Here is a 27,177-nt window from a genome sequence, read left to right on the forward strand (position 1 = left end):
AATAACAGTAAACTAAATTTATTGATATGGAAAAAAATTATAAATTTAGTGCTCTATAATCTAAATGTCAGCTGTTTAGTAGAAAAAAACTGGATAATATGAAAAGTCAGATGCCCTTCTCGCCCCCCTTTATCTCCATGACAAAACATGACACGATCATTTATGTCCAATGCTTCTGATATTCAAAGTTGAAACATTATAAATAAGATTTATGACATTTCATTTCAATCTAGGGAACTGAGAAGGTAGTAATCATTAACAAAATAAAATCGGGTCATGGCATATACAATTGTTAATTCTATCTCTTTCATTGACTAATTCGAATGACTTGGAAAGTTACAGACACCCCAGTGCAACCCAGCTCACCAGCATGTATACTACGAGGGACAAAAGACTTTTGAAGCCTTGTCAAAGGCGCAATTCAAGGAAACCACCAAACTGTATTTGAAAGGCTAACCCCATAAAAGCCTCGTATTCTCCCTCTTTTTCTCTTTTAATATCAATCAAGCCTTGCCTTCTCATCATTACTTCTATACTTTTGCCAACATCTCAAAAGAAGTCACAACCTTAAACCATTCAACACAAGTCCAACAAAATTTGCCCCCAACACATAAAGCCAATTACACACACTGACACATTAACTACATGGTTTGAGAAACACACACAGTCGTCCAAGAAGAAACAAACAACACAGCATGATCCCAGCTTGTTTCAGCCAACCCAACACACCTTCAAGCTCAAGCACCACTCAAGTGCCACAAAACCTAGTAACATGCATATACCAAACTCAACTTTGCAACTCCTCCACGCACCTCACCCTCACGTGGTCCAGAACCCTTCTCTCTCACTCCTTAACCATTTATGCACCTCACACCTTCTCCATCACCATTCCTCTCAACCCTTCAACTTTCTCCTTCTTCCGAACTCGACCAGGATCCAAATCCATCTACCTCACTCGCCCCAACAAACGTTCTCAGAAAATCAAACTTCACTGGGACTTCTCTGAAGCAATTTTTAGTACTCGGAACTCAGCTGAGCCTGAGTCACGCTTCTACCTTGCAGTCTGCTGCAATGGCAGGGTTGAATTCTTTCTGGGTGATCTTGTTCTTGTTCTTCCCATGCAGCTTTCACCTCACCAACCAAGTGACCAAGCTCTTGTGTCGAGAAGAGAACACGTGTTTGGAAGCACGAGTTACGAGTCAAGGGGTGAGTTCGTGGGTTCAAAACGCGAAATAGAGATTGAATTGTTCAGTGGAGAAGAACTGAGAGTGAAAGTGGATGGTCAAGTTTGCTTGGTGGTGAAAAGGCTGACGTGGAAATTCAGAGGCAACGAGAAAATCTTCATTGATGGCGTTGAAGTAGAGTTCTTCTGGGACGTGTTGAATTGGGTGGTTAATAGTGAAAATGGCAATGGCAACAATGGTTATGGTGTTTTTGTGTTTCAAGTTGGTGATGGTGGCGCCGTGTGGCCTGAAATGGTGGGGCCAGAGAAGAAGTTGATGAAGAAGAGGTTGGTGGGACCCACTATGGTGCCTTCGGTGGTAACAACGTCACCGTCGAGCTCCAGTGTGTTGCAGTGGACGGAGGAGAGCAGTGATGGTGGGAGGAGTTCGTGCTCTTCATCAACAAGGTCGTGTGGGAGTAGTAATGGTGGTTTCTCTTTGTTGCTCTATGCTTGGCGGAGAGACTAGAGTCTGAAATTATGGAACTGGATTAGTTCATTGTTGTTTTGCACATTCATGCTTTCACTTGTGATTATTGATTTTTAACTACTGTGTTTCAAATTAATGAAACTGTTGTTTTCATGGGGGTTTCAACTTTGAATGTTGCTCTGGATTGGAGAGCAAATTCTTGTATACTCGCCTTTCTCTGTTGTACAGTTATTTATCTTAAGTTTGTCTTCAAGTAGTAGGAACAAAATAGTTACATGGTTATCCATTTCTTGCCCTCTAACAAAATAGTGGAACTTCATGGTAACACGTAAATTGCAATGAAGTAATGATTTTTTATAAAAATGTACGGCCCATTGCAACAACTAGAGCATAAAGTTTCTGCATGTCTAAACATGCTGTGTATCCCCCGAGAAGAATTGTGCTATTTGTGACTGCAATTTAATTTCACATGGATGAGTTCGAATCTGAACTAGTTGGTTAGCTTATGACTCGTGAGTTGAGAGAAACCAAATTATAAAATGTAAGACTCCAACTCATGAGGTACCGTTTAATATATATTTCAAAGTTTAAGACAGAGCAAAATTGCAGACAGGCCCTAGTACCGTAACTACCGTTCCACCTTGGTTTCTCAGATTAAATAATACCATAGCGTAGTCATAGACTCATAGACCCCATTAGCTATCATATGGTAAGCATAATACAGATAGAAAGGTACCTATACCTTTCTTATAAAGATCGGTATGGTGGTCGGTGGAGATTCTCTGCAACATGACTGCTTTATTTACTACTTTCATTTTCTAATATATATAATCAACTAGGTTGAAAAACCTTGAGAAGGTTGGCCATTGAAATCGTAAGCCACATTCTTGAAGATTGCAACCCCAAATCTGTGTTTCATCCAACAATCTTCTGTGCTAAATGAATTCAAATGAACCAACTTTCAAATGACTTCCATCCTGGCTTGAACTCCTTGGAATCTACATTGCCATATCTGGAATATTGTTTGGTCAAAAAGTAACTACAAAGCCTTCATATAATTCACAAATGCAACTAAAAGATGGTCTACTAAGCAGCTACTCATACCAAATCTTCTAAAGGTTGGAGATGGGTTATTAGCCTATTATGGGTGAGTGAGGGTCATGCTGTTTGTAAGGAGAAATTTCATTTTTGAACTCTAAAGACAGTAGTAAAAGGTAAAGGTAATCCTGAACTTGATGGCTGTGCTGCACTAGTCAGAGATAGTGGAGGGAAATGATAATGTAGTGTCAGAGAAAAATTGGTTGTGCTAACAGCACTATGGCGCTGAACTTATGGTCTAGAGATGCTCTAATCTAAAGACTATCAGTGTAATTTAATCTCACCCCATCATTATAGCAACAGACGCACTTCTTGTGGTGCAAATGATAAAGCTGATCTTCAACTGATAATTTGAATTACTCCATACTTATTACAGACTGCAGGCACTATAGCCAGTGGAACAGACTTAAATGGAAAAGGGAATCTTATGCCTGCTCAACTTAATTTAGTGTATTGTTAACAAGAAGTCTGTTATCTTTTCTTGTGGCAGCTATGTACTTCTTGGATGGCTGTTCAATTTTTAGATGCAGTTTTCCTTTCAAGCAAAAAATAGATAAACTACCATTTCAAATCCTGCAATTCTGCCTTGTTTTAGTGCAGAAGTCCCTTTGATTTTTCATGCTATGTGTAGATATACTGGCATTCACTTGAAAATTCTCCCAACTAATGCACCAGTAATAAACACTTCTTTTAGAACATAAATATTCTGCTGCAAATACTCCTGGTTATACTTGTGCCTAGAGGAAAAATTAGCCAGTCATGCAGAAAAACTGATAGGCGTAAATGGCATCTTTAACAACTACATAAATTAAGAATCATTATGATATATGTCAGTTAAATTTACCAAGTGACTCCATTCGAAAGTGCCAACTGAGAGTGACACATGAATGCAAAAATTTCATGACACTCAATGTCTCAACCACCTGAGTTTTTAGACTTAAAGGAGAAACTCTGCAAAACAGCTTCAGCTGCAGAAATGTTCCAACTCTCAACATGTCTAACAATCTATCAAACAAAAAAGTTGCACACCAGTTAACATGGATCTCAAATCACATCAATTGGTAAAATGGTATACACCAGAAAGAAAAGGATGCATTGACTGACTTTGCAATCTTCGTTTAATTCATAAACAGTGCTTCCATCGATTGAAATTAGAGGCCTCCAAGGAAGGTTTAAGTTGGTCCTGCATGCATATCAGAACCCCAAAAATTAAATTAACAAAGAAATTGAAAATATTAAGTGATGAAAACATGGAATGGAGGCCAGTCATGTAACTTCTAATATCCTCTTAGGTGATGTTTGCTGATTAATAGATGCATGGACACTTTAAAACTGATGACTATCATACTCGTACCAGACACCTAACAAACCTAAGGAATGAACAAAGACTATAAAATTGACCAAACATCTATCTATGTTGTACCTAATTTCAGAACACTGAAGTGAAGCAAGTAGCGAACTCTTTAGGGATCCTTTTAACAGTGTTAAAGGCAAAAAGATGCCAAATACAAAAATTTATCTATATTCAAGAACATCACTACCATTTTGCTTTTAGAAGCATTTTATCATTTTTTGAACAACAATGCATATATAGAGGGAACCAAGATAATCTTCATTGATTGAACACATATATATGTGCAACATATGATCAAGTTGTACAGATAAGTTAGCATTATACACGGAAAGTTTCAAAATTAAGATAAGGCTTATTCTATCTTTTTTATCAACTCATATAGCTATTGGACTCTATCTCCATTTGCTGAGTTTTCAGTAACTCCTTAACTGAGGGAATACAAAGTGCTAGAAAAACGAAATGCTGATGTTACATTAGTGCATATAAGGAGCGGGATAAGCACCTTAGTTTCCAAGATGCCAGCACAAAATTTGTGTCAGAGTCAACATCCCGCATTATGAATTATATCATGAGAAAAGCATGAAGGTGTGTCTTTTGAGTAAATAGTGTAGCTCAAGAGGCTAGTGTCCTTTCAGTTATGGTTAGATATCCAGAAACTGATTGAAAGAAACATCCAGCGATAAGGTGTTTAGGATTTAAATTAACAGAGTCGTGAAAGTTAAATATCAGGAGATTCAAGACTTTCAATTTGCAGAGAAAGACAACATAGGAACCTAACAGAGAAAGATGACTGATCAGCACATATAATCAAAAGAGAGAAACAAATCTTTTTAAGGGTCTAAACCATAAAGCAAATGGGTAAGAAATGGTTCGAAGTATCTAGACCATAGGTTCAAAATTAACAAATCTAGAATTGAATTCCAAGTTTTATAGATAAACTCGAAAAACCCTCTCCAAGTAGTGTATCATCCTACAAGCCTAAACCCCTCAATCAAGTAGCGAATCACATTTCTTAGAATCATGTTCCTTCTGCTTGGGTGCTTAAACCCTCTTTAGGTTGGGGTGGTGTGGCTCCATTCATGAATGAGTTGGTGGATATTAAATTATTAATTGCCCCAGATTCCCAAGAGCCACTGAAAAGTGAAATCTCCATCATCTAAAGATAAATGTAGAGTTTCCATGAGTCAAAGATTGAATTCCAAAATCATAACACTACACAATGCATTGGAATCTCCCACTTTAGTTAATGTTTAGAAATTTAATTTTTTTTTCTCAAGAATATGGAACTTGAAATTTTGTATAATACAAACTTTATTTACATGTCTAAAACTTGACCATTTTCTCAATATAACCATGGAGTATCCAAAGGTCCAAACACAAAAGAACCACCCTATGGCAATAGTATGATGCTAAGTCCCATGCCCCCCCCCCCCCCCCCCCAATTGATACATTCTTCCAGGTGATTCTTGAATAATGAATGCCTTAGTAACAAAGGGAAATACAGTTTTCTGGTCATGAATAGAATCACTCCTAGTTAATGTGAATCTTCTTATTATATAATCAAAACAAGTGTAAATGGTTTTAATGAGGAAGATCTAAAATAATGCACTTTTCTTTTCCACAAAAGAGTGCCTTTAGACAAGAGTTCCAACTTCCAACAGAGAGATGGTCTCTTGTTGTAGGTTTCTAGTTTTACAACTAGCAAGTATAAAATGTTAATTTACATAGAATATCTACCTTGTCAATCTTTTGTAGTATAATTGATCCACAGTCAAAGAAGGGAACAAGCAATTTCAAGTTGCGCGCATATAACTCCCTACCTGTATGACCATGCATCATAGCTTTAGTTGATTGTACATTTTCAAAGTGATGTTTTCTTTTCTTTCATGTTTTTTTTTTCCGGTGACAGCAATATGAGTAACTTGAGTTGTGGATGAAGGGCAAGCTGAAGAAGAGAAGAAAGGCCAAGCCAAGCACAAGAGGAAGAGTAGCATACAAGTTGCTGTAGGTAGAAGACGATAATTCTTACCACGAAATTTAATAGTTGGGTCTTCAAAGATACAGTTCTCAGCATAAATTGAAGAAGTGAAGTTCCCTAGTTGTCAAACAAAATTGAGAAATGCGTTCATTAATTTTAGCCGTATAATTCATTTCTTCAAGCACGATCCGCTTCATCATGCATGCAAAAATTAAGAGACAGATAACATACCACGGAAAAAAAAAAAAAAAAAAAAGCTGATGTGATTACCGTATTAGTAAAATAAATGCAAATTAAAAAATATTAGCCAAAAAATACTCCCACCATCTCATTATAATTGTCAATTTAGATTGTTTATACATAATAAGAAAAACCAATAATTAGATTAAAAAAAATAACAATCTTCTAAAGTTAATTTTATCATCATTAATTTATTTTTTGTTTTTTCGTTGGTATTATAAAGAATATAAGTGGAAAAAATAATTAATGTTACATTATAAAACTAAAATGAGAATTATTTTTGAACAAATTGTTTATACTACTATGATGGGTATGATGGGAGGGAGTACAAGTAGAGAGTGATAATATAAATAGGATCTTATTAAGTAGTATCATTGACACATTGATTAAAGAACTAAAAGAAGAAAATATTTATTGTAAAAAACATAAAGGAGGGTAAAAAAAATTATGGAAAGTGTAATTTTGTGTATCGCAATACAAATATAAATAGGATCTTATTAAGTAGTATCATTGACACATTGATTAAAGAACTAAATGAAGAAAATATTCATTGTAAAAAACATAAAGGAGTGTAAAAAAAAAATTATGGAAAGTGTAATTTTGTGTATCGCAGTACAAACTTTTGTCCTATTAACTAATATCGTAAGGTAGTGATTTGTCATATAAATAAACTTGTAATCAAATGTTTGGTACGAGTGAAATGAAAGAAAGGGTAGGTACCTGTTAAGAAATAAGCGTTGTGGTGATCAGACTGGATGATCCTTAGAACATCATCGACGCTTGAAGCTGGGAATTCATCTCTGTGTTTCTCAAGTCTGCATATAAATAATTGGGAGAGAGTGGGTCTCCATAGAATAGAGCAATTAATAGATAGATAAGTGAAGAAGGTTGGAGATTGTGTTGGCATGGAGACCTGACCTTGTTTGATTGGAAGAAGGAGAGAAAAGCCTCAAGAGCTCCGTCACTCCACTCATTGCTATTTTCAATATCTGAGGTGTTTCACTTTCTCTGTTCATACTTGCTTTTGTATCTTCCTCCTATTCAGTGTGTTAGTGTTTGAGTAGTTTTGGACGCCGTGATTCCTTCGAAACTGCAACGTCACAAGATAAATCAGAGAAGCGGCAATGAATTTGAATGTCCGAATTCACCACTATAGATATATTAGATTGTTAGTAAGTATGTAGTACCTGCTTGTGTAAAGCTAGTAGTGGATTTGTTTCACTCAGGCTGCATATTTTTTGCCATTTCCTATCATGTGATCATTTACATTAATTTAAGGTTGTTCGTGTTCCCGGTTTTCAGTTCCAACATGCATGCATACATTCGGTTCAATTATTTGTGTGGTCAAGGCTTGCTCACTCTCTACGGGATTTGATTTGGGTTCTCATTTGCTGTCTGACTACATCAAATGCACCAACTCTTAACCGCATCAATTCTACGTCCCTGTCTACTCCAGTATTCCCTATGTGTATTTTTTTAGTTTAATTTATATTCATGTCTAATAGGAATTTTCTTTGAGGAATATTAATAACATATTCTCTACCACATTTTCTCACATTAGTTAAATTTTATTAAAAATTATAAAATCAAAAAAGAGAATAATGTGAAACTCATTAAATTGTGTTTTTTTCTATAAATTCCAACTAATAAGTGTGTATTAAAAAAAAAAAGAATTTCTTGCACATCGATCAATTCCTGGATCATTACCTTGAATTATTTTAATGCTAATTTCGGTTGAAAAGAAAAAATTGCAGCGTAAAGAATGTCAATGGCTGGATAGGAATCACAATTTATAGACACCGGATATTACAACTATAAACAACACTACTTGCTTCGAAACAATCAGTTCTGAAATTATTTTTGGATTGAATATACATTGTAAAATGTTGCATGGAAAAAGAACGAGCTAGCTTCATGTCAACGTGACCACCTCGTGGAAATTTATCATACTAGGCTCAATTCATCTTTAGTATTTGATATTGTTAAGTCGTCTTTAAACTCATCATCGAGCTTCTTCCGCAATGCCACTAATCCTTCCCCTGCATCACAGATATAGGCCGAAGCTTGTCTGCCAGACAAGGTTGCACCTTCCATGCTGTCTATGTAGTCCTGAACAAAAATAACAATAATAATAAAAGTGAGCAACACCAATGCAACTTAGATTTCACTACTGCAGTAAAACTGGAGAAAACAACATACAGCAATTGCTGGACAAACACCGCAAAATTGTAAGAGCTCATTATAAATATTGGCATGGACTCAAAAAGTAAAAAAAAAAAAAAAGTTAATAGATAAAAAAAAAAGGTTGAACTTGGAAAGGTCAAATTAGTTCGGTAAATTTGAGTTTGAGCAAGTTATATCCCATAGATGTGGGCAAGCATAGTAAAAGCACATCCAGAAGTTACAAGGTTGCTTAGTGGTTAGGAAGGGAGGCTTAAGGGTTGAAGGGAGGAGGGAGGGGAGCAAGAATGTGGGTTCAAATCCTCCTACTAACATTCTAACAAAAACTAACAACTAATATTGACCGATTAAAAAAACTAGAAAAAGCACATACTAATCTCTATTGAAAAACCATGTACACTATATTTATCGTTGTATCCTTTTTCCACAAACCATTTACTACGCTGGGAATTATGAGTGAAAGTAGCGAGTGTCTATTGCCGTTTCCACTTTCCAAATGTCTATTCCCACTCCAATTCAAATAATTTTTATCTGAAATTTCCTTTTTCTTTGTTTATCAAATTATGAATTTTGAAAAGAAAAAAATTATAGAATTTTTTTGAATAAGAGTGACAATAAATTCATTAGAGTGGCAATAGACCCCATCCTGAACAGTGAAAGTAAAATATAAGTAACAACAGCCAAGTAATATTTTATGGCATGCCAGTACATATTTTTTTTTTAGAGAAGGCATGTCAGTATATTTTTTTAATACTGAATCCAGATACTAAAATAAGTGACAAGAAAAAACACAAATACACAATTTTTCATAGTACAGTAGACAAGTAATCCATTCAATCAAATATAGCAGCAAGCAAGAATTTATTGTCAGTGTCATAAAAGCTTCTTCACTTTCTAAAAATTTTTCATAGCTCACCCTATAAGCCCAGGGGGCAGGAACCAATATAAGAAGTTAAAGGTTAACTGACTCCTGTAGGATCTCATACACCGCAGCTACAAAGCATCTAGATAACATGCAATTTTAAGGGCAATATATTATATGCATAGGAGAAGCATAGTCAACAAGGTGCTACCTGCTTTGTGTAAGATCCAGCAAGAAAGAAATTCTTCACTGGCGTCTTTTGATCAGGTCTATATGGATCTTTACCAGGTCCCTCACGGTACAAAGATTGACCAATTTTAACAACAGAAGACCAAGTGACTTCCAAACCTTGAGATGATGGGAACAGCGCTAAAACCTAATAAAATTTTGAAAATCAATGTAATGACAAGAGAACTGAATATCTACCATTGATTAAAAAAACCCAAATAGACTACAAAATGGAACCTGTGATTTGATTTGTGATGGAAATTATACAAAATGCTATGCTGATGATATCAGAACAATCCAGTCAGCCATCAAATTAGCAGCATGAACAAACATGCACCAAATGAACAAGTACCAATCCAACCAGTAACTGTCTCTAGTGATCCATAAACTGATCCCATATTGGTATTTCATTAAAAATATTTATCTTGCATTCACCATTAACATCATATGACGTTGAATGCTGAAATATTAAAATAACTCAACACACGGTAAACACACTCTAGCTACTAAGGGTGTGCATAAGCATCCTACTTTGGAAGCAAACGTTTCATGTCACTACTAAATCAATGGTAAAAATATCAAAAACAGAATAAGATAAATGGAATTCGTTAACCAACCTGTTTTGCTACCCTTGCAATAATTTCGTCATTTGGTAAGGGCATGTATGGATCTCCTGGCGTCAGAACACATCTGACAAATATAACATTATATTCTTAGAAGGTCAATACTAAATCACACATTATATGCACGATGGTTACAAAATTTTAATACCATGAAAAGTTACTCGCTAGGCTTGGTTAAAGCTTGTGCATTTACCAATCTCAGATACAAGCTGCACGTTGAATTGATGATGCAATTTCATCCATTGCATAACATACTTGGCCATGCATGTTTTTAAGCATAAACTGTCGGAGATGATGACAGTAGTTATGAAGCATTGGGAATATTAAGATCTTAAAAATAGTCCAATTCTTCACTACTCTTGCAAATTTAAGTTGTGTTTATTTTTCCATGTATATATTTATCATTATGCCAAGTGCAGAACACTCAAGCAAAACACTTAAATCTTTCTTATAAATTATTTTCAAGTAAACAACTCATGAATGGAAGTGAAAATTTAGAAGTGAGAGATTGCAAACACTTACTGGAGCAATGATCCTTGTCCCTCAATGTAATAATCTTCTGGAGATGAAAGTGCAAGGTCTGCAAAGCAAGAAAAATCTGCATCGGGTGTATAGAGAAGGTTATCCAACCCAACAGCTTTCCCCAGTCGCCTGTCATTCAGATAGTAAGGGTGCATGAAGAAGTTGAACAATAATGATCAAAGGAAAATCGATCAATCTTTACTGTCAAAGCAAAAGTACATCACTTTATAGTTTCTACATGGACCTAAAATTCAGAGACTTACCTTGACTTTTCTAGATCCTGCAACTCTGTAACCCAACCATTGTATCTAAGTTGCACTGTGACTACAGGAACTCCAACTAGTTCATATATGTTATTGAAAAACTCCTGTTCCCTCCACTTTGATGGAAGTAATCTCTTAATTCCAGGGACATCACAAGCTGGCATCATGTAAATGATGTTAAGGCATTGAAGATTGTTGGCACAATAAAGGAAAATTACAAAATCCAAGAGTAAGCTACTAACCAGCTACATAAGCATCAGCTTTCACAATTTTCTTGGCAGTAGCCTGAGAAAATAAAAATTAATAAGGTATTGACAATAAAGATTTTGAGAATGTCAATTAGATTCTAACCAAGCATGTTAAGATTTCAAACAAGAACACAGATATCACCTTTGACATGGAAAGTCCTGTAACATAAATACTCCCATCAGCAGATTTGTCATGAAGTACTTCTCTACATCCCCACCTAAGATGGAACCTGTTCCAGCAATGAATGAGAATCTAAATAGGAAGAAATTTGGATGCTGATGGTGGCAATATTTTTGTATCTAAAATTATACCTGCCCCCTCTGTCTGTGATGTACTTTCGGATGGGGCCACTCAGATAAACATCTGGTGAACCCTTCAGCATTCGCAAAAGGGAAGCCTCGGTCTTTGTGGCAAACAATGCAAATATGGTGAGCATGCAGCGGGCACTGATATTATCACAGTCAATAAACCCAAGGGCATAGGCAACTGGATCCCACATTTTTGTAATACTCATGCGTGTGCCACCTTTGGATAAAAACCAGTCTGAAAAGCTAATCTGTAACAAATTCACATAATGGTTAAAAGAACAACATTGGACATAAAGAAAGAAGATTGACAAACACAAGCAATACAAAGTGAAAGAGTAAATATAGATTCTAGGGCAGCAAGTAATGGTATTTTTACTCTGTTTGGTATACAAAGAACCTTCACAGTTACTCCTATTGTGTGTGTGAGCATTTATGTATATGCTGTGTGGATGGGCATGAGCATGTGTAAGAACACGTGGAAACTGAGGGCACAGATAATCAGGAAGCATCATTTGGAAATAGACCAAAAAATAACAAGAAAATAACAAATCCTCTTACACTATCCAAATTCCTTATGTCCCTCAGTGCACCATCTGGATCAACAAGAGCTTTGACAACTGGACTGAGTGCAAGAGCCACAGCATTTCTAGCCTTATCATAAGTCTGTTCATAAACAATATGTAAAGTTAGGTGCGATGACCATCCTGCTGAGGAAAACCAAATTAACAAATATACTTATGTTGGGCATTCAAATATATTACTTTCTAGTTCTGCATAATACTGATGAATGATGACCAAGTAATGTAATCTAAACAAACATGATAACAGAATATACAATATGATTACATTAAGCTGATTTGTGGACAAAAACGCCCTTATCCCGTGTATTGGTGCCCCAATTGGGAAGCGAAAATCTAGTTCTGCACAGGAAAACTAAGTTATGAGCGATGCACTGCTCTCATGGAATGAGAAGAAAAAAATGAACAAAAAATGAAGCAAAGGTATTGCGGCATAAAACATACCTCCAATTTGACCCCCTTTGTTAACAAAAGTGTGAGTGTGATCCTTTACAAGTAGATTGTTATCCGCACCCACCTAGTCATCCAAGCATTGAAGAAGTAGAAGTTATTAAATGGACAGATACAATGTACACGAAAAATAAAGTCAATAGTACAGGTTTCATGGCCAAAAAAGAGGGAAGAAGAAAACAGGTTTTAGAGATGAAGTAAAAACAGCTTACCTTCTTCATCAATCGGAAAAGATTGTTGTAGCAACCAAAGAAAACATGCAATCCCATTTCAATGTGATTCCCACCTTTGTCAACAAAAGAACCAACTTTGCCACCAATAAAAGGCCTTGACTCATATATATCCACCTGAATGATAGAATACATTAGTCATAACATCCTGATGCAATCAACACCTGAATAACAAAACAGACTAACTAAGGATCAAGGAATTCAAAAGTAACTTTACTATATATTACCACAACATCCGATTTCAAAATTATTAAGATATCAGTAGCTCATTAATACAAACAGAGAAAGAAGGAGCTAAACCTCGTGTCCTTGATCCAAGAGTTCCACTGCAGTTGACATGCCTGCAAGTCCAGCTCCAATAATTGCCACTTTCAGCTTCGGTCCTCGATAATGTTCTGGTTCCGGAGGAAACAACCCTTTTGGCGCTGCCATGTCAAACTTACAGTTTAAGAATTATTATCTAAACGTTGTGACACTCCCCAAACTAACTATGCCTTTAATTTCCAAATTATTCCAACACTCCCAAAAATGAAAAAAAAAATAATAGATAAAGAGAAGGGGAAAAAAAGATACTGCTAATATAAGTGTAACATCGACAATTGATGAGAAATTGAAATTACAAACCGTTAACGCTCATGTCGGAAACATTAGCATCTAAGGAGCAACGAAGGCGAGACTTGTGGGTCCGGGTGAAACGGGTAGTGATGGGAACAGAGGAGAGGGGAGTTGGGGAAAACTGAATCAAAGAAGCCATAACCATAGGTGAAAGTGAAAGAAAAAAACAACAACCGAGTTGGTCAGCAAAGGAACGAGGTTGTGTTGTGTTATGTGTATGAATCGAATTTAGGGTATCTGGGGTACGTAGGTTTGGAGGAGATGCCGGGAATGGAAAATTTGTCTGGTAGTTGAGCCTGTCTCTTGTGAGTGCTAACCACCAGCAATATTGGAGGATATATGAAATTATAAAAAATTGCAATTGAATGAATGTGTTCTACTCCACTGGAAATTGGAAATTGGAAAATGGAAGTGCTACTTCCACTTCCATTTCCATTAACAACGGATAATGGACCAATGCACCTCCTTCCTACACGGTTCAGAGACTCACTTTCACTCTTATCAAACTTTCTATTTTAACTCCTTAATTTCGCTTACGTGTCAGCTATTGGTGGCCTTCGGATTCTTTTTATCCATTTCTAGTTAACTAGTTAATAGTATTATTAATTATTATAACTGTTTAGTCATGGTCACGTGTCGGTTCCACAATCTTTTTTATTTTTTATTTATTTTATTTAATTATTCAATTTGTTATATTTTTTTTCAAAATTCATGCAGTACATAAGTTTTGATCCTAATTTCTTGGAAAAGCGCAAGATAGGAATTATAGTTGATGTCAAAACTTCCTCCCAATCTCTAAGTTTACACTCCAACTTCTTTTTTTTTTAATGTAAACTTACAACTCTATATTCTATCTAGGAGTGTAGACTCACAATTTTCTAAGCAATGTCATTGACAAAAACAAGTTTACATTATATATTTTATCTAAGGAATATAAGCTTTTGTTACATATGTAAAATAGATACACAACAAAAACAAATTTTTATTTTATTAATTTTTTATGTTTGGACCGTGTTACTTTTTCAGTAAAAAAAACTATACATCTATATCTATGGGTATGTTTACGGAAAAATAAAATAATTATTTTTATAAGCTAAATTTAGCTTATAAAGTTAAAAATCATATTTTGCAGGAACTAGTATAAGAGAAAAAAAAACGAAATAAGTTGAAGGTGATCGTGGGAAAAAAGAAAGAAAGGAGTGGAATATCCAAACCATTTAAGCCTTAGTTTCAAGAAGAGATAGGCTATTTAAAGGCCCGACATAATCACTGTCCTGCTGAGGCTTGAGGCCCAAATGTTGATTGATACATGTTGACCAAAAAAAGAGAGGGTGTTGCTAAGTGCACCCAGCATTTTTTTTTAAATATCAAAACTATCTCTACGCTTTTTTCACATTTTTGATGAGTATGTGTGAGGGTGATCCATAAATTATACGGATCAAGTTGATCCGTAAGGTTAATACGGATCAACTTGATCCGTAAGTCTTTTACGGAACAATACGGATCAACTTGATCCATAAAAGTCTTACGGATCAACTTGATCCGTAAAAAGCTTATGGATCAAGTTGATCCGTAAGGCTTCTACGGATCAAGTTGATCTGTAAGTCTTTTACGGATCAATTTAAATGACTTACGGATCAAAGATATTTTCGTCATTTCACCTTAAGTGTTGGGTGCACCAACAATAATATGGGGAGTGGCCATGACAATCTAAATCCAAGCCGGCATCAATTCTAGGCGAGGTATAATGTTTTTTTTCCTGAACCTCTACAATAGAGCACAACCTATATATTTCTTCAGGCTATTTGTCCTGATCCATTGGGCATCATGCACTTTGATTGGATCTGTTGTAGAGAAAGAAATATCAATATGCACACAGAGCAAAGTGTTCATTCAAATCATATGTAGATGCATTTGAGTTTAGCCTGGTATATGTTATGTTTTCAGTGTATGTTTGTTTTGCTATGAGTACGCCTTAGAAATTGAAAATGAGAAGGTCTTCGATCTTTTTCCCTTGCATTAAATTTCAATGAATCAAGCTAGCTAGATCATATGCTATCAAGTGAAAGCTTATTGAATACTTTATTCCTTCCTCATGCATGAAGTTGCTTTGAGTTGTAATTAACTTTAGGGTTGCCTCTATCAGAATTTTCTTCTAATCCAGGGCAATGGATGCATGATAAGCAAGCGCATTTGTCAGTTTTGAGATTTTTTTACACACACTCCATATGTATCTTGTGACCTGAAGTGAAGCAAGGGAACTTACATGAGTTAGGAGTGTGTGATTGTATCTCTTATTGGATTGTTGTAGTTTGTTTTTGTGCAGTGAAAGAAAATAACATTTTGTTTTTCCTGATTGATTAGATTCATTTTATTGGAAGAACATTATCATTATTATTGGAAATATGGTTAAAGTATTGAATTTGAAAATGACTAGTGTTTAGAATTTGATGTGAGGCTTCAATGTATTGATTAGATTCATTTTATTGGAAGAACATTATCATTATTATTGGAAATATGGTTAAAGTATTGAATTTGAAAATGACTAGTGTTTAGAATTTGATGTGAGGCTTCAATGTAGGGAAATGCCTCTTCTGGCATTGATGTTGCTGAGCATAGCGTAAACTCATGGGCAATATATAAACAAAGGTTCCTAAAGCGTTTCATACTTTAACCCAATTACCCTCTAGAGAGAAACCTTTACAACTCCATAGAAACAACACAAATTTGGTCAATGTTATGGTTGAGAAAGAGAGATGAGCGAACAGCTTCTCCATTAGCATGAAATTGCAAACTTTCAACAATGCCACTTCTTCTGACTGTTCTCAGCTTAATGATCTAGTAAACAATGGAATGAAAATCATTAAGGCATAAAGAAAATGAAAATCCCAATGCTAAGAAATAAGCACCCAAGCACTTGGGGAACCCTCATTTGAAAGCCTTCAATAAGCCAGTAGTAGTTTCAGGCAAACTGTATCCCCTTTCCCTTTCAACTGTTTCAGCTTCAAGAGGCAGCTCGTCCAAATCCTACCAAAGAAGAAATAGTATCATCAGAGACCAATGTAGTAATGTAGAAAAGATTATGGATTTCGAGATAAAGTAACCAAATCTTGGAAAATATATACAAATGGAAATCATGAGAAGAAACTGGTTATGTAACAATGATGGATCAAATGGGTGCATATACACAGCATCATGTGACAATCCTTGTGAATGATAGCCGAATTATTCACAGAAGATCAAGGTTTCAAAGAGAAATTAACTCAGTTTTATAACAAAGTCTGGCCTTATTTTTATTGGTTAGTAGACCAATGTGAGCACTACCTTTAAAGGAGAACCAATCTTAGTCGTAAAAAAATATAGACCTTCACTTAGACAATGCTGATTAAAGTATCATGATCAAAAACACTCACTTTAAAAGCCTGTTGATAAGCTCAGAGCAGTTATCGACAGTGTTTTCATTTGTTGCCTATCATCAGGTTCTTGTAACATCTCTTTAAAACAGATCCACCCTAGTTTAAATGTAACATTCATAAAACAATAAGCAAGCTATCTGACCATATATATAAATTCCAAAATAAATATGAATTAGTAGGCTATAATCACTATATAATACCTGAATAGTTTTTTAATGAAGACATTTTGATAAATACTAACATAAAGACATTACTGATCATATTCTTAATCTTTTCCCAAATTGTTGAGAGGTAGAACTATACGCTCTTAAGAGGAGTTACTGGAACATGTAACTATACTCTGTCATAGAATACTTCATTTGGATAAAGTCACTATGTTGTAATTCTCAATATGGCATTCATTGGTTCCAGTAAGTGTGCTATTTGATATCAGCAAAAACTGTAGTTATAAACAACAGGTAATTTAATTCAATCACTTCTACTTGTCTTTGACTTGAAAACAGCTAATAAAGCTGCACAAAACTAACGGAGTAATTTATGTATAAAGTCAGTGTATATGCTATTTGTATCTTGAACAATCATACATTTTTTCTGTAATCAGACTCAGAATTTGTTATACTAAGTTGACTGCATGTAATAACTACTATATCTGGTTCAAATCATTTATTATTTAGGAATGAATTTGCCTTATCAATAATGTACTGCTAAAAAATCCAGTGGTCGAAAAACAAGAAGTACAAAATATTTTCTTGCATTCAGAGCTTGCTTAGAATCATATAAACTATGAAAAAGAGGTCTGCATTGAAAGTAAATCCCTTTTTTAGAAAAAGTATAATATTTCACCACCCAATCACTCACAATTATCAAATTAACTAAAGAAAGAAAGCGATAAACTATAAGAAGTTTTCAGATCCCACCAATAGAAATTTAATATCATTTCAAGTCCGACATGCTATGCAACCCTATCTATAAAAATTCCCCTCGCCTATCTGCAAGAAAAAGGAAGGATAACCGTGGCTAAATCTATCTATAGTAGTAACAGTGAAATTAGTCATCAGATATTTACCTGCGACAACTGAGCAAAAACGTTCGGTACGTACAGACAGGTGAAGACCAAGATATGCAATCTAATGGTATAAAAGAATGAGAAAGTTCGGACCCAGTAAACTGATCTAATTATGGAGGAATACACTTTAATTAATTAAAGTGTTGAAAATAATCCAACATCTGCTAAAAGTAATCTCACATTAGAATATATAAGTGAGGGACAACCCTCATCTCTTGAGTTAGTTTTTGGGATTGAATTAGACCTCTCACATTATTCATTTTAAGATAAACTTTTGAATAGCTCAAAAGTCAAAATCTAATTTTAATAAATAAATAACATTTGAAAGGTAGAGATGCAGGAACGGGCGTCAGGTGCAAGTACAAAATACCTGTGACTGAAGCAGCAGGACTTCAAGAGCATGATTCCTAATCAGAGTTCATCATACATATACATAGTGCATTATACATTTATAATAATAATAATAAAGTAATGAGGTGACAAAATACCATCGTGTAGAGACATATACTAAGTATTGGGTGGTTGTGATCTGATTTCTCCGGCTACGCCAAAATCAGCAATGTTGATTACAGCCTTGGCGACCAGCAAGCTTTTGTGAAAAACAAAGCAAAAAACGAAAGGCATGCACAATCTTTTATATAAATGCAACCCGATTCCCCATAGTCACAGTGCAAAGAACTACTTATAAACTTCCATATAGACATTAAATGGTTAAACGGCGTGCATAATTATTAATTAAACGGCGTAATTGCTGGACAAATGATGAGATAGTCTCGCAATTAATGGGAAAAGTTTCTTTTGTTAACGAAATAACGAATGGAGAACTTATGAATGAACTTGAGACTTACCTCATTAATTAAGAGCGTGGCTATTTTCATGCAGAATAAACGGGATATTACATGCAAAATTGGCGGGATTTTAAGAATGGAGAACTTATCTTTATTAATAAGAGATATTAATTTATTCACATCAATCTATTTATTAATTAATTGGTTAACAGATGAATTCGTTATATTAATATTAATTGATTACATTTAATGCTCAATGATATTTGTTTGAATTAAAAATAAAATAATCTCGTGTAATAATTTTTTATAAATATATATATAAAATTATCGCCTGAGATCATCTCATAGAAAAAATATTTACTTTATATTTATATATATGATTTACTTATATATTAGAATATTCAAAGGTAAAATTATTATCTTAATTAAAAAAAAATTAACAGAGTTAAAAGATTTTATTAAAAGGTGGGAGTCCTTTAAATAAATTTTCAAATAAGATAGACGAAGACTTTTTGAAAAGTCATACCAATCTTTAAAAAAATTATACTAATAAGTTGTTAAACTCACACATTTAAGTTCAATATAAATAAAATTAAGTTTATTATAAAAAAAATTCATTAATTTATTCAAAATAAAATCTGACTACCTATTAGACGTGGGCTTAGAAAATCGTCATGAAGTACATATCCTAACGAAATATTATTGATATAGAGTTTTTTGACTGAATAAGTCTATGATAAAAATAAAAAATAAAATAAAAAAGACTGAATAAGTCTATGATAAAAATAAAAATAAAAAAGACTGAATAAGTCTGATTATTTGATTTTTTTTTCCTTAGTAAGCCTAACTGTCACCCTTTGTGATCCTTTAAATTTGCACGTTTATTTAATGTTTCATGGGATAAATTTACCTAGTTATTGTACTTTTGAAATTTGAACCTTGATTATCTAATACATTATGCTGTGAGAGAATCTTTGAGATCCACAACAATACAACATCCAGTCTCCAGTTACATTATTCGGCCTTTTCTCTATTTTATTTAATTTGCTTCTCTTTTCTGATATACTATATCATGTTTTTAATCATCTTTTGGAAATTGGAATTTCTTTTTAAGATATTTTAGACAAAGTACTTATGAACAAAGCTTAATAATTCTTAAATTTAGAAGGGAATATTTAAATGGGAAAAAACAATATATTTATTCTTAAATTTAAATAAATCAAATTATTATCGCCATACGTTTTAAATTAAATCAGTTATTAACAAACATTTTTAATTAAATCAATAATTAACGTACATTGATTTACTAATTATATAGATAAACTTATATTAGGAGGGGCTTATTCAGCTTCTTAAAAGATAAAACCACTCAAATAACTTTTCTATTACAAAAACGGGTTATACACTATGCATCTCGACAAGTAGATATTAATGAAACACACACGGTAATCAACTAATTATCGGCGTTAATGTCATTTTTTATCTATAATGTTTTTTATTATTTTATTTTGGTATATTAAGTTTAAAAAAATTTATCCTCCTTTTTTATCAGAAATATTTTGTTTTTGATCTTTTTTTCAATTTTTAGTTAGAAAAATTAGTGTTTTGTTTACTTTTAAATTTTAATAAATGATTAAATGATACATTTCAAAAACATAAAAGATCAAAATAAAACTTTTAAAACTTAATATATTAAAATTAAATAAATATAAAAAATAATAAACCAAAAATAACATTAAATTATTTTAAAATTGTGGCTGACAAAACCAGAGGCGGAGCAATAATATTTTTGGGTCAACGACTAGAGGTGGAAGGAGAAAATGCCATTATTTATTATAATCGTGGATAATTGATGAATGAAAATATTATTATTATTAAATAATTAAATAATAATAATATGAAAGTGAAGGTTGTTGTTGATATTGATTTCAAATTCATATTTTTTTCATTTACTTAGTAATTTTAAAAATTTTAAATAAAAAAATATAGTAATTATTTTTATTCGTCATTATGTTAACTTAATTATCAAGGGGTCTAACTCACTTAATTAAGCAAGAATTGTTCTAAATCCTTACCTTCCATTCCTATCAATAAAAAAAATAATTTAATTATTTTAAAATATAAAATATTAGTGGACACCAACATTTCTAATGAAAAATTAAAAAAATGACAAAAAAACATAAAAAATTTAAATAAAACTTTTAAAATATAACAGATCAAAACTAAAAATTTAAAAATTAGCAAAATACTAATGTTTCTAATTGAAGAAAATGATTAAAAGGATATATTTTAAAAACATATAGAATTACAATAAAATTTTTAAAACTTAATATATCTAAATGAGATAGTTACGAATTATAATGGAAAAAAATATATTAAACCTTGAGAAAATGTTCACACATTAGTCTTTTGGAATTTGTCGTGAGAATCAATTGTAATGATTTTTTTTTTCGTGCACGGTATTACAAAGGATAAGGCTTAATAAAGTTTGGTGAATATTGTCAACAAAAAATGCTGGCAACGAATTTTAATATTCTTCTTTTAACACATCTTACTATTGCTTGAAGTTTATTAAGACTTGTGAAATTATAAGTGAGAACTATTATAATTAAGGAGTATGTACTCATATATTTTTGGGAACTTAAATATTTCTTAATTAATAATAAATAGTGCATTAGAACATGTCATTATCGTTCATTTAATATTAATTAATAAAATGTTGGTTTGATTAGGTATGGCATGTCTGAATTTTATTTTGATGAAGTTCCATTATGTATTAATCGGTGTTGATTTCTTCTTCTAGCATGCTTTACGTGTATAGGGGAACATTAGCTTTAGAATCATACGTAGTCACACATAGAATTACACTTGAAAATAAAAAATAAAAAAACTCTCGCAGCTCAAAAGATAAGAATTATTTCTTATTTATATATTCTAATTTAACTTTATTTTAGATGATGTGGAATTTAAATATTTTCCGACATCAACGTCCGCAGGTTACTTTTTTGTGCACCAAATTAACATATTGTTGAAGTCCTCGAGTAGTTTTTCTTCTACAATCACAATACACTAACCATAATTAGAAAGGGTATTTCCGTAGAAAATAAAACAGGAGGTTTCCACATCGAACAAATTAAGCAACTTCATGGAAAGAAAAATATAACCAATTGAAAAAACAAAATTTTCATCCTTATCGATTGCAATAAATAAGATAACGAATCATAACAAGAACTATAATGTAGCTAGCCAGCCACTAGGCCAACGAATGCTTTCTTGAGAAACTTTCATGGGAAGCCTTACATATTGGATGTTCCATAATATTAAAGACATGCTTAGCTGGGTGAGTTAACATTAGTGTCATTGCTGGCCACTAGTTGCCTACCCAAGCTTTCTGGGGACCCAATTAATGGCACGGTTAAGTAAATGTACATCAAAGGAGCCTCTACTTTCGGATTAGAGCAAACTACATGGTTCCAATTCGAATCCACGTTTTTTTATTCAAGAAATGTTAATTGGGCATAATTTTGTACAATATTTTATATGAAAAAAATATGTAAGAAAAGGAGTGATATAATTTAAAAAAGATAAAAACATATTTACAAATTTATTATATTTTATAAGTGAGTTGGACATGAGAGTGTGTGGTAAACTTTTGGCGAAACAAATCCTTTGGTGATACTAATCGGTGTTGTTTTGTGTCATATAGTACTTGGCGCTAGGACGCATTCGCTGACTTGTAAAGCATCTCATGTGCGCATGTTTCCCGTAGTTGATTTAGCATCATTTTTTTGTGGCCTTGAACTTCATCACGATTTGAGGTTTGTATGCTAATTGCATGAAATCTTAAGCTGTTTGTTGAACGGACGACCGTTGAGATTAAAAAACAGACAAAATATAACACTACCCTAGAATTTGAAAATCACTATAAGAACCCTAAAACAATGGGTGTGCGTGGCAGCACAACTGATGGCTTGGCTTCCAGTTCCAATACACTATGAATCATAAGCTATTGAATTTAATAAAATTTAGTTTCCTCCAGGAGTACATGAAAAGGGTCCTGGTTTCTGCTAGACTATAAGCCGTCTAGCTACATATATATATTTAACTGCCTAACAATTTGTAATAATAATAATAATTATTATTATATTTTGGAAAATAACCTGATGCATATATATATAATTTATGGTTTTGGAGTTAGTCAAAGCCTTGTCGGAGCTCATACTCATAGATTCTGTATGAACCAACTCAGGCACATGTCAGAAGGACAAAAATGTTAGACATATCTGCTGAAAATTATTGTCTTTTTGTTTCGTGATACCAAAATAAGCAGTGTCAATGTTTAGAGGAGGGTTAGTTACAGGCCTTAAATTTGATAGATCGAGCTTTCAACCTAACTATTTGGTTTTAGGGATATAGATGTTGAAAGTTGTCCTAGGAAGAATATTGGATTGCAGTTTTATTATTTAAACATTTAACAATTTATTCTTGCAAATTTGAATTTCCATCTTTAATGAAAGTGTTTCTAAAACTTATTGTTGAATAAGATTATTTTTAAAATCTCTCTCTCAATCTTATTGAATTACTCTCATCTTCTTTTTATCTATATACTTGCTTTTCTCAATCACATATTATAGGTATATAAAAATAAATATTTTTTTCTTATCAATATGCTTGCTCAAGCAAAATACCAGTGCGTGGTTTAATTTTCAACTCACTATATATTCTTATTAATTTTTCACACACTCTTGAATTCTCTTACGTACGTACTACTACTATCTCACTACCGCCATTTTTCACCACCACCGAGAGTCTACGACCCATCACCCACCACTATCTATATCTATTTAGAGCAACATGCAAATTAATAGAAACTGTCTCAAAGCGATTGCACCTTCATTATGCGACCCTGTGTCATTATTTTACGTTGCTTCATCGTGTCGCCTCTCATATTCTAAATACGTAGGTACAGAGATGAAAATTATATATATGTGTGTGAGATACGTAGGTACAGAGATGAACATTGCGGGTGTGGGTGGTACTCCATCAATGATCAAGATTTCTATACATGACTTGCTTTTCATGTGTTTCCAAAAATAAGTTTCAGCCAATTAATTTAAAAATAAGTTTCAATCCATCAATATGTGTGTGTTTTGCCGCCCATTAGTTTTTTTGGTATGGGTTTTTCCTTTTTTATTCCTGGCCAAAAATTTAAAAATAAAAAAGACATTTTTATAATTTCTTTTTCTTTTTCAAATAAATCGATATCAAAACTTGGGTTCAATTAATTTTTTCTCCAGAAACCAAACCTATCTCAAATATTTGTAAATTATAATGAGATGTTTAATAATAATAATAATAATTTTCCTCTAATGTTTAATAGGATAGGGTAAATAATCTCATCCATTGGTGAAAAAATTAATGGTTGATATATATATAACAATATGTTCTAATATTAATAATTGATTTTCTTTATCAACTAAAATTATTTTTCTTTTACTCACTTTAAGAGAGTAAAAATCCTTGATGTAGATTGGCATGCCTTTACATTTTAAACTTTAGACATTTTCATACATGGGGTCAATCTATTTATCTATTGGGGATATATTTTTACCACTTTATTATTAATTTAAGTTTTAAATATGTATAGTATAATTTTCACATTTTATTACAAAATTTGTGATTATAATATACAATATTAACACCATGTTATAAAACTCGTGACCATGCTATTTGAATGAAATTGATTTTAATTAATATATAATTCAACCAATATTAATTTTATGAATACTACTTTTTGGGATAAAAATATATATCAAAAGGTAAATCCACTTATTACAAATTTACTTGTTATTAAAATCAAAATTTTAAAATTGTGTAGTAATGAAAACACACCAGGGAAATCAATCTTGAAGTCGCTTAATTAGATCCTCCCCTCCATCTATGAAAGCCAATCTTCTACCAAATAAACAAAGGGTAAAAAGAGATTTGCGTCTGAATTGAATGGCTGTTTAATTAAATTAGTATAAAAATCAAAACATTGGGTGAAGAGGTGCATAGGATCCGACTTGTGTGTACATGTGCTGCTGTTGATAATCAATGCACCCTAACCTCCATACAACACACATGTTCATTTTGCCCTTGAGATCATTCGTACACGTTTAAAGGCAAGATCCAAAAAAATTATGATTTCGATTGAAGGTTTTTTTTTGTATTTGTGTTGTAAATAAGAATGAAATTTCTCCTCCAACCACCCTTTCTTATTTCTATTTTTTTCAGTAACTTTGTTTTATTCTTTCACCAATAATTTATTATAATGTAATCCCTTACCAATTTTGAATGATATAACTCTTTAACAATTAGATTTTTCATCAACTTAGTCATTCATAAATCATGAAATAAATTTAAGACAAATTTTAGATACAAACGAATAAATTGAAATATATTTTTATTTTATAAATGATCAGTTAGAATACAATTTTTTAATAAAATTAATTAAAAAACAAAAAATACTGAACGATGAAGATGGTGAAATTATGAATCCTTCCGATTTCGTGAATTGACTTGGTCTGTGTGCCCGTGATTGCGATTTGTGAAGCAGTTGGTTGGTGGAAATTACCATTAGAGATATACATAGCCATGGCATCGTAATTTTAATAACTTATATAATTGAATAAAACATGTGTGGTAACGAATTGTCCCTTTTAAGCCCTGGTGCTTTAATTGAATAATAGACATTTTACATTTTATAAAAAAGGTTATATTAGTCATTTACATAAAATCAATTTCTTTTTAAATTATTTTATAACTTACTGTAGCTACTTTATTCACTGGTTCACGTGTGCACCATTTGAACTACATGTCCACGATTGAAATTCTAAATCATTGATTGTCACTGAAAAATGGGGCACTAGAAATGCTTTTGGGAAACATATTAGTTTATGTGATGAAACAATACTAATATAAATGACCGGGCAAGCAGTATAAAAAAATGACTAAGCAAAAATGTTATTAGAGTCACTGTCTCCTCATAGGGGGGAAAATTGAGACAATATTTATATTTCAAAGGCGAATTTAATGTCTTTTAATTGACGACATTTTCCTTTCGAGTTTGAGAAAACAACAATTTCTACTGTCTTTATATTTTTCGATGACTACTAACATTGGTGAAGAACAATTGCCACTGTATATTTGTAACACGTTTTTGTTTATCTTTGATGACGTAATGCTTTCTTCGTAATAAGGATTAATGACTCTAATTACAATCATGTACACATGATGCTTTGTGCGTTATTCATAATGTATGTGTGTATATATATAACTTATTACTTATGAAGAAGAGCACTCTTTTATTTTTAAATTCAACAATATTTTTTTTATAAAATAAAATGCATTTTTTTTTATGAAAAGTCTTGTACATTCTTATATGGATAGAATTAACACTATTCTTTTTACTTACAAACATTATTTTACTGGTAAATTGGATCATAAAAATTCCTAATGTTGCCTGGAATTTTCATTAGTAAAACATTATTATTTTATTTTCTTGTTTTCAAATTGGATGCTATATAATTCCAATACATTGCATGAGTTCTTACACTAATTAACAAAAAAAATGTGTAACCCGTTTTCCTAAGTGAAATAATGAAACTATTTTAATTCGCCGCATTAAATATGAGTTGGGCTTTTACTGGCCACAAGCTGAAAATGTGTATCCTGTGTTTGCTTCTAACCTGCAACACACCTTGAGTTATAGGTTATTGATCAATAAAAAGCTTTGCTTTGCCTTTATTGTTTTTAAAAAAATAGACCTAACACAGTAACACTTTGAATGGAGAATCGATTTTTATTATAAGAAAGTATATTTTTTCTCAAAAGTAAAAAAAAAAAACAACTTTTAATACCTCGTCGTATTTAGTAAATGCTAACCTTTTTTATAAAAAAAAGAAAGAAAGAAAAAGCAGCATGGAGAAGGCCGGATTGAAAATTTTAGGCATATATTTAAGCATGCTTGACATTTTGTAGACCAAATTTCCTCAAAAGTTGAAAAAGTCATTATAAAATACATATTAAATAAACTAAAAATAGAAAAAAATGATTTTACAGTAGAATCTTCGGAAAAATAAAGTATATTAAAACATTTATAAAAAATGATAAAAAGTAAAATAAAATATAAATAACAAAATATATTTTAATCTTTTTCTTGCCCCTGGGTTAATATATTAACCAACGGGCCAACTCATATATGACTAACAATTTAAATGGATTCGGCAGAAAATTATACATTATTACTTTTTAAGATGGACCTATGTGACTATGTGTTTGAGTGTTTCCTAGTATTAACCGGAGTGGGATTGTAGATTATATAGGTTAATCCGCAAATTTTAAGCCATGTACTCGACTTTAGTGACTTTCATTTTTAAGCTTCTCCTATATGTTAAAAAATAGTTTATGGATAAGCTAATTTATACAAATTTTC

The 27,177-nt window shown here is 32.6% G+C and overlaps 3 protein-coding genes across 3 annotated transcripts; 1 reads left to right on the top strand and 2 right to left on the bottom strand.

Moving 5' to 3' along the window:
* Positions 1-498: 498 nt before the first annotated feature.
* Positions 499-1,938, top strand: LOC114402718. The gene has a single exon (XM_028365376.1). The coding sequence runs from the start codon at positions 696-698 to the stop codon at positions 1,689-1,691; it is 996 nt and encodes a 331-aa protein (XP_028221177.1). The 5' UTR covers positions 499-695; the 3' UTR covers positions 1,692-1,938.
* A 1,536-nt stretch (positions 1,939-3,474) lies between these two features.
* Positions 3,475-7,832, bottom strand: LOC114401681. The gene is made up of 7 exons (XM_028364256.1): positions 7,241-7,832; positions 7,043-7,137; positions 6,134-6,199; positions 5,835-5,924; positions 4,607-4,646; positions 3,855-3,933; positions 3,475-3,755 (listed from the first exon to the last, which is right to left on the bottom strand). Exons 1-7 carry the CDS (start codon positions 7,336-7,338, stop codon positions 3,666-3,668), a joined length of 558 nt encoding a protein of 185 aa, XP_028220057.1. The 5' UTR covers positions 7,339-7,832; the 3' UTR covers positions 3,475-3,665.
* Positions 7,833-8,056: 224 nt separating this feature from the next.
* Positions 8,057-13,920, bottom strand: LOC114403049 (zeta-carotene desaturase, chloroplastic/chromoplastic-like). Its single transcript, XM_028365759.1, has 14 exons — positions 13,441-13,920; positions 13,117-13,241; positions 12,799-12,933; positions 12,581-12,653; positions 12,405-12,478; positions 12,117-12,221; positions 11,562-11,806; positions 11,392-11,479; positions 11,244-11,286; positions 11,002-11,158; positions 10,739-10,867; positions 10,211-10,283; positions 9,577-9,741; positions 8,057-8,431 (listed from the first exon to the last, which is right to left on the bottom strand). Exons 1-14 carry the CDS (start codon positions 13,574-13,576, stop codon positions 8,267-8,269), a joined length of 1,713 nt encoding a protein of 570 aa, XP_028221560.1. The 5' UTR covers positions 13,577-13,920; the 3' UTR covers positions 8,057-8,266.
* Positions 13,921-27,177: the final 13,257 nt, after the last annotated feature.

Source organism: Glycine soja, chromosome 20 (assembly GCF_004193775.1).
Source record: "Glycine soja cultivar W05 chromosome 20, ASM419377v2, whole genome shotgun sequence".
NCBI classification, from domain to species: domain Eukaryota; kingdom Viridiplantae; phylum Streptophyta; class Magnoliopsida; order Fabales; family Fabaceae; genus Glycine; species Glycine soja.